We start from the raw sequence: 11,888 nt of genomic DNA, 5'->3' as shown, positions 1-11,888 counted from the left end.
TCAAAAACACTTACCATAAACAGAAGGCTGCTGTATAATTCATGTCGTTATTCAGTATATTTCATTTTACCAGAAATTAGCCTAATGGAGAAGCCACATGCAACCATCATTAATAATCATATTACCTGCAGGTTAGCTACATTATTATTATTATTAATTTGTTATTATTCACCCCAATAAACATTGTCAGTGGTTTCTTCCTTGCCGTCTGTGTTTTGTCTGGATTTTTTTTTTCGGCTGTATGTAGTTTTTTGTGCCAGTGTGTGCAGTCAGCGTGTAGTTGGGGATTCACTAACACCCCCTGTGGGGTTTCTCTCTTTCAAAATGTCACATAAAGGTCAGAGGTTGCATCTCAAAGAAATCCTCGAGCCAAAAGGGGAAAGACAACACGTGGAATTTACCAAGGGGCTGGTTTGACATCAATGCCAGACAGCTGCTTCTGTTTACTCCTTCTGATATCTTTAACCTTTTTTTTTTTAACTCTAGAGATCTGCTGGAGTACAGTGTTTTCAACTGAAATGATGCTGCGTTGGTTTTGGACATTCTGGGGCATCGTGTCAATTTCCACTTGTTACATACATTGTGTATTTTAAAATTAAATTTTAGTTTTCACAGGAAATGTTCATCAAGTGAATGCATGAAGTGACATTGGATTCATATGTCCACTGACAAAGTGGCGGTATTTGACTGCGTCAACAACTGCTGCTGCCTGGTGCGTATCGTACTGCTGTAAAAGTGCATCTGTATCTAACAACAAAATCACTGATAAAATGGCTGCGTTTGATGAGTTGGGAGTGAGAGCAGGCTGGAAATGGAGAGGGGCAAAAGTACTCAGGTGCCGCAGATCTGCTTTGTGACTGATTGTAACAACAATCAATAAATGCGAATTTCAACTTCATCATAAAATCCTATCAGACATTTGTGTGGAATTTGAGCATATGAACTCTTGAGTTATGGCCAAAAACATATTCAATAAGGTCACCATGATTTTGAGCTTCGACCTTCAACCACTAGATACTAATTCATTCATTCTTGAGTCCAAATGCATATTTGTGCCATGACCTTGACCTCTGAACGCCAAAATTTAATGATTACATCTTTGAGTCCACTCCAACATTTGTGCAAAATTTTAAGAAACACCCTCAGTGTATTCTTGAGATATGACATTCACGAGAAAGGTCACAGGGACCTTGTCCTTTGAGTACTAAAATCTAATCACTTCATCTTTGAGTCCAAGTGGATGTTTGTGCAAAATCTCAAGTGATTCCATCAAGGTTTTCTTAAATTATCACGTTCACAAGAATGGGGCGGACAGACGCATGTATGTACATACGTTCATACGAACAAACCAAAAACATAATGTGTCCGGCCTCGCCTGTCGCCACCATAGAGGCAGAAAAAACTTGCTTATCACTTCCACATGATTTTGTGTTGCATGGTGGCAGCAATGCAAATGTCACAAAAATTGAATATCACCAAAAAAAATGTATATTGTAAATGAACAAAACAGAAATTACAACAGAGAGAATGTACATTTCTTACAACGTGACAACCCTGAAGCAGCTTTTGCTTTTGAAAGGTATCTCCTTCAGAATGGATTGAAATGCAAAGTATTAAAGTGTAAGAACATGGCTTTTGTATTTACACGATCTATAGATATTTTACACAATTCTAGTTACTGTTTAAAACCTCAAACACAACATTTGACACACCAGAAAGGAAATTGATACGACAAAAATAAGCAAAAGTAGCACTGTCTAGTTTATAAATTACATAAATAAAACCTTCATTTACAGTTTTAAGGGTTTAACATGTTATTATTTACATTTACCTTCATTCTGTCTGTGCTGCGTTTAGATTAATAAGACTGGTGGTGACTTATAATCAATGCAGTCAGTGCTTTTCTTTTCATTTTCAAAGTTTTTGAATATGTATGATGAATCAGATATCATGATCATGATCATGATAAATGATAATAAACTGCCACGCTCAGTTTTTGTCAGATTGGTAGTCAAACGGCTAGAAAAAGTTCAGTTTTGTGTTCAGTACTGTTTGATGAGCCTGCGTCTCTGCGAGGTCTTCCTCAGTAGGTGTCTGAAGTCATACGGATTGTCCTCAGTGCGACTCTCTGTGGAGGGCATCCTGGGAACGGAGCGCCTGTCGACAGAAGAGAGCAGCGAACACAAAGACAGAAAAATGAAAAACAACAAGAGATGGTTTGAATGATTTAAACGAAAAGAAAGGGTGGGAGATGAGATAAAAGGATTCACATTCAGGAGAAAGGTTTCATATTTTTTATTATCTTCAGCTGTAATTTATCATGTGCTGTCTGAGGCAGTGAGCAGGGGACTGAAAACAGATGAAATTAGTACATGCATTTGTCACTTTGACCAACTGGAATGTGAAATGCAAGTGTGGCAAAAAAAGATAATCTGTAAGGAAGACACACTGATCCTCAAAGGTGCAAATACCTCACGGTTCAAATGCTAACCAGCTGAAATTCTTATTTTCATCCACAACTGTCATTCTCTCTGTGTCCATCATTTAGCAGCAGGGTTTTTAATTTGAGGCATTCCTCAAGGAATTTTATATTGATATTTTTAAACTGAATATCCACACAATCTCCGGCACCTGTATCGGTCCAACGCACATGGGCAGCATCACTTGGGATCGCAGCCGGACAGAACTGGTCGTGTGCGCATTAAATGCCTCAAACTGACCATCTGTGACTTTGTTGCCTAATACCAACCATCGTGATGGTCGGCATTGGTTGCCATGTGGAGTTGTGTAAACATAAGAACCGTGCTGCTGTCATCCCATTATGTGCATTCGTTAACGGCACCCCGGAGCGCGAGGATACCTAAAACGTCATAAGGACATGTTGAAGGTCACTGACAGAGCGTCACCATGTGATGAGTTGGAATGAAGACATGTTTGGTGTTTTCACATTACTCCACTGAAGGGGACAATGTCTGTGCACTTCCCTAAAATCTGAGTTAAACATACACTTGACTTGTCAGCACAGAGATGAGAGTTAGAATTAGCATTGTAAAAGTTTTAACAACAAACACATTAGAGAGTGCAGTTTTTGGATATTTACCGGATTCTGGAGCTGCCTTCCACTATCTACCAACAACTCACTCACAGCAGATATTGTATGTTTCACAAACACTAATGCTGGTAGCAACTGCTACTTAGCCTACAGATAACAAACAACATAAAATAAAAGACGCTCACTACACGCAATATTCTGATTCAATCTGCCAGTCACTGACTTTAGGGCACTAGAAGTTTTGGTGATTGGCTCTATTAATTCTAAGGGCCAGTTTTTTCCCCTATGATCCCCCAAATGGCAAGGATTTGTAATTGCACTCTTGTTTTGTTCATGTTTTTGCTCTTTTCTGAACCACTGTTGGACATTTCGGCTAGCACACTGAGGAGAAGCACATACCTGTTGTCAGTGATGGGTCTGGGAGGTGGTGGTTCAGTGACGGCCCTCTCTCTGGTCTGTCTGCCGGCAGCAGCTGGTCCGTGCTCTGCAGACCGCCTCCTGTCCATGGACCCTCTCCTCTCTATAGACTGCCTCCTCTCGGGCAGGCTGCTGGGGGACGTGTCCTCTGTGTGGATGCAGGGTTCAGACCTGCTGGTGGACAGTTCTCGGTAGTACTGGTCATCCACATCCAGCAGCTTTCCGGGACTGCAGCACAAACAGGAGAGATGGACGGATGAGAGGAGGACGGACTTTGGTGGCAATCAGACGTTCAGGCCGAAATACCGATCTGAAGTAACAGTAGTCATTAAAACAAAAAACGTTGACTGCCATATCCCTGATTAAACTGTAGTATAGTTGATATAGGTTTAGATGTGATTTTAACCCTTTGAAACCTGGAGTGACATCATTTTCCTTGTGCTTTTGAACTTTTGAACCCTGAGAAATTGATGTGATTCCTTTCAAAAATATGAAAAACAACGAAAATGTCTAGGGAAAAAAGAGAAAGGCTATTTATAGTTGTCATTATTACATATAATTTAAAATCATGTTACAGAATTGTTTGTTTTGTTTTTACTAATTTTCAGGTAATTTTGTTGTACTTCTAATAATAAATTTAATTTCCTCTTTAGTTTGCTCATTGCCTTCTTCCCATATTTTTGAAACAAATCAAGCATTTCTGCTCAGGTTTCAGAAGTTAAACAAATTATGTATTTTCTCTGAAAAAAATAGTGTTGTTTGATTTTCTTCCTGTTTTTTATTAGATTAAAATTTTAGTTGAAACAAAACTTTTTTTAGTTGCATGAGAACAAGTCTGAAGTCATCTGATTTAACCACGACTCTTGGCACTTTATCCACATGTTAAACCACATGTCAAAAACGATGGTGTGAAATTTGATTCCACCTTCACGTTTCAAAAGCAGCTGAACGCAGCAGTGAGGTTTTTTATGGCTTTGTACGATTGCCAAATCAAGCCCTTTCTCTCATTCTAAGATCTGAAGAAAGTCATCCACACCTTTTTATCCTCCAGCTTAGAGGACTACTCTAACTCCCTGTCCAAATAAATATTTATACTCTGCATTAAAGCAAAAGGAAAAACTCTGAGGATAAAGTCAATAATCTCCCAAAAGTGATTGTCACCTCGCTAACTGCTATATCTCAAAACTGTGCTTTGGTAGTAACTTTGAAAACATTTTTTGCCATTTATTGTAGAATATCAAAGATAAGAATGTTAATGTACAGTGCTCAGGTTGTGTATTAAAGTCAATGTTCTGGTAGGAGCGTATTTTGAGACACTTCTTCAGCCTGACCAACAACTGACTGATTATAGAGTAAAAGGAGAAAAAGAGGATAATTATGAAGGAAACCGTATCTGCAAGTATAATGTCACTCAGCAGCCCAGAGATGCTGTCACGAAGCTGAACCGACGCTCTGACCTCCACATGAACACGAGTGAGAAAAACAGTTTCCACGGGGAGATCGATAAGTCTCACATATTATTTACATGCAGTGCATGATGACTGCTTTTGGAAATCAGTGTCTGCGAACATTTTCCAGTAAACTCTGACATATCAGTCTACAAAACATATGGAGGAGTTGATCAATTTAGTAGAAAGATACCCATGTCCAATGGACAATATGTAAAGCCTAATACACTATTAAAAGACAACATCTGGAAGAATATCAGCTCAGAGAGAGACTGAGAGGAACAAAAGCATGTTTTTTTACATCTAACTTGATGAATTAAGGATTTATTTCAAACAAACTGGAGCTGGTTATTGTTGTTGAGAAAAGTGGACCTACTAACTAGATTACTAGCAAGAGTAACCAAGAAGGTTTGGGTGAGTGGTATTTTGTTTCTTTTTAGTTTGAATGGAGTGTGTTTTGTGATGAATTAACGACAAAATTAAGCCTTGTCAGTCTTCCATGACCGAGAGAACATCTGGACAGTTAAATGAAATACTTTAAATACTTTGCTTTTTCAGGTACAGAGGAATATTCCACAGAAATGACATCAACACTGAGTGTTGAAATTATAAAATATAAAAGATTTTATGAACTGGCAGTAGGTTTAATCATTATTATGTCACATTGGAGGATGCAAAGCAAACATGTTATAGATCATTGCTTTAAAATTGGCAATAAAGTATAGATATCTGTGGCTTCTGTTTAACTCTGCCTCCCTATTTCTCTATTTGTATTTCTTTACTCCCATTTCCCACCATCATCTCTGTCTACTCTTCATTTTCCACTCCTCTTACCGCCCACACTCTCCCATCTCCCATCCTCCTCTGCTGTCAGCTTCAGCCACAGATGCCATCTTTCCTGCTGACCTTCTCATCCTTAATGATGCATGTAAACTGTTCCTGTCCGTTGCAGGCTTTATTTATCTGCTAACAAATTATTACCCTTGATATGCTATGTTGCGCTGTATGTGTGTGTGTGTGTGTGCATCATCAAGGTGTGTGTCTCCTCAGACTGCTGTGATAAAGCACCCTGGCCCTTTCTTGTTCGGCACAGGCCTATCGGTCTATCTTCACCCCCTCAGTCTGGGCGGTACGCTCACCTTGTGGCCTGTACGACACATACATATACATGAACACACACATCCACACACGCTTTCCAGGTGCTTTTTGTTAGCAAAATATACCTTAAATACCAGTGCCAAATATGTCTGATGCCTAACATTAAATTTCAGCATATTTAGCGAATGTAACCAAGGTGAAAGATGAGGCTAATTAATTTCCTTGGATGTGTGTAATCCTGCAGATCATTAAGTTTGGACCCAGACGCTGTCCTTATGTTGGTGCCGGGCTGCAGTCATTACTCCTGACCCGCTGTGCCAAGCAAGCAGGCGGGCAGCAGGCCAACCTCTTAAAAGCAGTAGTGATAGGTTGTTAAAATTAGGTTGAAGTAAGGGCTCGCACACTTACTCTTCTTTCCTGGGCTTGCGTTTATCATCCTGGACGGACCGCTGGGAGGAGAGAAACAGAGGACAGATAACTACATGTCAATCAAACACTCCCCCAATCTCTGTGTTCAGGTAAAGTAAAGTGGTTTTAGAAATGTGGTTCCCAACCTTTTGGCTTTTAACCCAAAAGACTGAATTTATAAGTTGTGACCGGTTCGCAAAAAAGTAATTCAAGCCAAGCAGGTTTTTGGATCCTTAATTGATGAAATTTGAGCTTTTGAAAAAAAAAAAGGAGATTTATTTGCAGAATTTTTAAAAGGGCCAAGGAGGTAAAAATATCCAGTAATTAAGAGAAGAAAGAGGAGATTCAAGTGAAAAAAACAAACATTTATAGTGTCATCATAACCCCTCTATAAATATTGTGACCTTTTGAGGGGTTGTGAGCCCATGTTGGGAACCATTGTTTTATAAAATGTTTTTTTACAGTCAATAGAGTCAGTAGAAGTATTTCTAAATTATTAAATATCATCACCTTTCAGCAAATCTTGCTTCATCTACTTTGTGAGGGAGTGATCAAGTGATTATCAGGTCGATCTTGTTTTTAAACTATAGTGTTTGAAGTTCCCTATTGCTAAAGTTTCTTACTCTTTATCAAATGTTGAATGTCTAGTCTTATTAATTGATTAAATCATTGATTAGATGCGTTATACATTAAATAACAGAACTGACAGCGTTGTAAACAAACCTTAAGTGCTGCAAAAAGAGCTACTTTGCGCTGAGCTATTGTTCTCTGAAATTATGAAACATTGCAAATAATTACATAAAGAGGACACTGAACAAAAAGCAAATCAAAACACACTGCTGAAGAAAATTGCTATTTTTAAATGTCCTGAAGAGACTGAAATGTGCTTTTGCAGACAATTAAAAAAAAAAAAGCCAATCAATAGTGCATTGTGGAAGAGGACAGCTGGGGAAGTAGTTACAGTGTCACATGGCAGCTGATGGCAAATCTTTATTGTACTAAGTTTCTGAAATCATTCTTCATCTTTTTCTGTGACTCACATGAATCAGGTTGTAATAGGTGGAGTCCTCCGGTGTGTTGAGGGTCTTCGGCTGCTGGGTCCTGCGGGGGGTCCTCGACTTTCTCTTGTCTGCTGGGAAGGAACAGAGACTGTTTAAATACTTTTTAAGGACCTGCAGACACCCTGCTTCTGTGTAGCTTTTTAATGAAGTGTTGTAATTTCCTTTTTAATGTACCCTCAACCTGCATCTTCTCATTTCCTACATTCCCCAAAAACCCTTTTAACGGCTTTTAAGAGGTGTGAAACTGTCTATCTGTATTGAGCGTCTCTGACTGGCCTGCATCTGTTTTGCATAACAGTTCACTGCGGATAACGTTAACTGTGTCAGCCTCCAGCAGTTAACAAGATGAAACCTGAGAAAATTGACCTGATTCCTTTCAAAAACATAAGAGGGAAATGAGTAATTTTACAAGAAATTACACAAATATTGCCAAGAAATGACCTCAAAATTACCAGAAAATTTGCAAAAGGGTTTTCTTTATGGATCACCTTATTAAATTTTATTTTATTTTTTTATCATACATAAAAAAAACATAATGTTATTTTACTTTATGTTTTTCTCTCTAATATGTACTGGGGAATATGGCATTCAAAAAATGTGCATAGTGAAGAAGCACATCAAGAAAAAAGTAAAAGCAAAAAAAAAAAAAAGTTGGTCTTTCTGCCTTTTCAGCCATGAGACAACAAAACAGAAGAAGTCTGTGACCTGAACAACAAGATGTGATGCTAGCTGGTGATTTATTTATTTATTTATTTATTTATTTTTGGGGCTATTTTCTGGTGTCGCAGGTTTGTCAGTCATTTACAAATACACCATCTTTGGTCACTGTTGTCTGCTCTGTGTCTGACCATCGTGCTCAATCAGCTCCAGAGCCGGTGGGATCATTACATACACGGTCGGTTGGAGAGAGACTATCGACTGTGATGTGGCATTGAGCCGACCTCTGACTCTGTTGTACTTATTGAGCTTTTCTCCATACATACTCCAGTTTAACCCTAAGGCCTTTGCCAGTTTGAATTTTCCAACAGAGATTATGTGAAACAACCTTTGACACACACAAAGTCTCGTGTAACTTTGTGGCGGTCCATGTTTGATTCATTGTATTAAACACGAAGAAAGAGGTGTGTTTGTGAGCAGCTGAGCGGCTTTTCATGCATCACCTGCTCCGTACTGTGGCGGACATGTTGCAATCTATCATATCTGTCACTGCTGTTACAATATTCCTCTTTGGGCATGTGACTGTAATTGCAATTATTAAAATATTACAGTGACCTTTGCTTGTTGCTCATAATTAATCACTTTTCATGCAAGAGGAGCAAACACACAGCAATCCATCATGTGCACAAGCTCTCAGGTAACAGAGGTGAAAACTTTGTAATATTATTGAACAACTCTATATAAAGGTCATGCTGCATTGCTCAAACAACTAAAGCCAGCAGTTTCACACACCCTCTTATTAATTCTTGCCGTAATTGTTTGAAACGCTCGCTCACCAAACGTGATTAACGTTTGACGACCTTTCCCATGAGGAACAATGTGAATGCATTTCTCTGCTCTCATTGTGCATGTCACAAATGATTCTGATGAGGTTTATTGTGTCAATGAAATTTACAGCTTAGGACTGTCGATGGAGAAATGACCGAGCGCGACTGAACAGCATAATTTAAAAGGGAGTTGCTGTAGCCTGTGGAAATAACACAGATAATTTATTCTACTTTACCTCAGGCACTGTGCTGCTGTACTGAAGAAATGCCTGTAAAGGGCAAACATGCCCACATTAAAGGGACACTGTACTCTAATGTAAACTGTGTGGAGAAATATGTGTATTATGTTACACTCTTAGGTCTACATTTGCCTAAATGAAATATGATAGAAGCAGATCTAAAAGCAGTCCTGCTACTTATTGTAAACTAATTTCACAAAAGGAATACTTTAGCATCTTAAGAATTATACTTATTTGCTTTCACAGCGAGAAGAAATAGATGAGAAGATCGATACCACTCTCATGTCCGTAGTGTGAAGTTGAAGCCAGGGCCAGCAGCCAGTTAACCCTTTGAAACCTGAGAAAATTGGCTTGATTTCTTTTAAAAACATGGGGAGAGTGCAGAGAGTGGCTAAACGTAGAAATGGTGAGAAAATAGCATACAGTTACAAGAAATTACCGACAAAAAGTAAAGAAAGAAAGAAAAGTAAACAAACAAAAAATACCTCAAAATATATCATATACATACATATATATTTTTTTCTTTGTCTGTAACATAATTTTAAATACATAATTAAGAGAATTATAAAGGGGAATTCTGGACATTATCCCTTGTTTTTTGTTAACATTTAATACTCCCCTCCCCTCCTTGAATATTTTCAGATCTGTCCTTGTCATCTTTTACTTTTTTTCCCCTCAGTTTGTGGGAAATTTCTTGTCAAGTTGCTCCTTATGCTTTCTCTAGTGTTTCTGAAAGAAATCAAACCAAATTTCTTGGGTTGCAGATGTTTAATGTTAGTGAAAGGCATCTGACAACTGCTGTCAAATCAGGTGTTAAAAGGTTAATTTTGATTCGCATAAAGACTGGAAATGGAGGGAAATCAAAGTCTTATTAATCCAGTCATATATTCAGTGCTTGACAAACACATGCATGGTTTTGCTTAAACCTTACTATTTAAAACACTTGTGCACAGTCTCATCCACAGTCGAGTAGTGCACACATGCATGCTCGTGCATTTGGATCCTGCTTGTGCATTCAGCTGAGCAGAGTTCAAATACACACATTTATGACTTTAATTCATCAAGAATTTTCTCTGCTTTGGGTGAATGTGAGAAAAAAAGTTTTCAAGGTAACATGAGGTGAACAATTGATATTCAAATGGTTATTTTGTGGGTGAAGCATTCCTTGAAGGAAACTAAATCACTTTGTAAAGGTTAGGAAAACGCTGTGCTTATTTAAAATTGTCTGTGACTGGATGTGAGCTCCAGTCTCCTGCAGGAAGTTGGGCTAGCTCCATGCCCATCCACCATCCTAACATCCACGCCATTATATTTTCTTATTAAAAGAAGAACTCATTTCTGCATTTAGCCAAAACAACGTACTGGGTTTAAGAAATAAGCTGCAGAACAGTCCATTATGAATGCAATTTCTAGGACACAGGACTCCTCATGTAAGTTTTCATAACAAAAAATGCAAAAACCTGATAAAATGCTTTGAATCAGACTGATATCAGCACACCACACACACATCACATCACAACACCTAAAATGACTTCAAAAATATATAGAGAGTCTATCTATATTTTTAATAAAGCTACCACAGATCACATTAAAGGCAGGATAATCATGAGGCCAGCTAAGGACAGACAATCATTGATATCATTACATAATTATTGCATTATTTTCTCAAGACACCTGAACCCACCACGATGGTGACATTTCAGCTGCCACCTCCGTTTTGCAAAGACGGTGAACTTTCAATTTGCACCCCCCCCCTTCGCTCAGCAGCCCCAAAGCAATTACACCTATCACCTGTGCAAATCAAATCTTATTTTTGATGACACATTGAGTAGAGAAGCGCTTCCTGTGTTGGCACTTGACTTTCCACAGCTTCCTGATCTAATCGTGTGTCACGAGAGAGAAAAGAGAGCGGCATGCGTCGATAACATCACCTTCCTCTGTGAGAAGACGGTAATAAAATCTCTGTCTTTTTTTTACATAAAGAAAACAAGAACAGTGCGGAAATAGCAGCCACAAGCCCACACGCCTTTAACTTTGAAATAATAAGTACTGAACAAGCAGCAAATCCTGCCTCAAATCCTTTATATTTACAGAGAATAATGCTTTCTCTTCTGTTCAGTGCAGCAGGAAATGACACAGTTGCACTCTGACTTATGTGGGTGAATGAACGTCATTTTGCAGTGTGTCTGTTTGGGATAATGTCGGTGCAGCAAAGACAAAAAAAGACTCTAGTGAAGGATGAAAAGACCAAAACAATAGATACATGTCCTCCTTGAACTGGCAGCCTGTCTTTCTTAATTATCTGGGCTTCAGAAAAGGGAACCAAAAAATGCACATTAACCTCGGGTCAATCCGCGCCAACATTATGAATTATATTTATTGCTTTATAATCTGTTTTTCACAGAGCACAATCTCAATTATCTTACTTGATTGGTGATTCTGGGGAGCATAGCCATTGATTGCTTTTCCTCTCACAAACATGCCATTGCTCTCAGGGTTTGATTGATGGGCCTGGATGATCTCATTCAACTTCTGCTGCAGGGCCAGAAAGTTCTGAGAAGTCTTTGAGATCTAAGATTTGAAAAGAGAAAAAGAGATTTAAAAAAAATAACATATGAATGGAGGGAAAAGGATGTGTTGGAGAGGTGATTGGGTACAAAACAGGGATGTCAGTATGGATT

At 38.5% G+C, this 11,888-nt stretch overlaps 1 protein-coding gene across 5 annotated transcripts in view; it reads right to left on the bottom strand.

Annotated features, from left to right (window-relative positions):
• Positions 1 to 1,392: 1,392 nt before the first annotated feature.
• myo3a (myosin IIIA) overlaps positions 1,393 to 11,888 on the bottom strand; it is a 75,863-nt gene continuing 65,367 nt past the window's right edge. For 4 of the 5 annotated variants that reach the window (XM_042510532.1, XM_042510535.1, XM_042510536.1 and 1 more), the window contains 5 exons: positions 11,634 to 11,778; positions 7,464 to 7,555; positions 6,424 to 6,464; positions 3,452 to 3,697; positions 1,393 to 2,157 (listed from right to left, as the gene is read on the bottom strand). In XM_042510532.1, coding sequence (XP_042366466.1) covers positions 2,043 to 2,157; positions 3,452 to 3,697; positions 6,424 to 6,464; positions 7,464 to 7,555; positions 11,634 to 11,778 — 639 coding nt within the window. In that variant the 3' untranslated portion in view covers positions 1,393 to 2,042. The remainder of the gene's footprint in view (positions 2,158 to 3,451; positions 3,698 to 6,423; positions 6,465 to 7,463; positions 7,556 to 11,633; positions 11,779 to 11,888) is intronic. The other variant, XM_042510534.1, reaches the window with a different exon arrangement.

Source organism: Plectropomus leopardus, chromosome 21 (genome assembly GCF_008729295.1).
Source record: "Plectropomus leopardus isolate mb chromosome 21, YSFRI_Pleo_2.0, whole genome shotgun sequence".
NCBI lineage: Eukaryota > Metazoa > Chordata > Actinopteri > Perciformes > Serranidae > Plectropomus > Plectropomus leopardus.
Note: the sequence above shows the minus strand (reverse complement) of the source record. Positions and strands in the feature narration are given on the sequence as shown.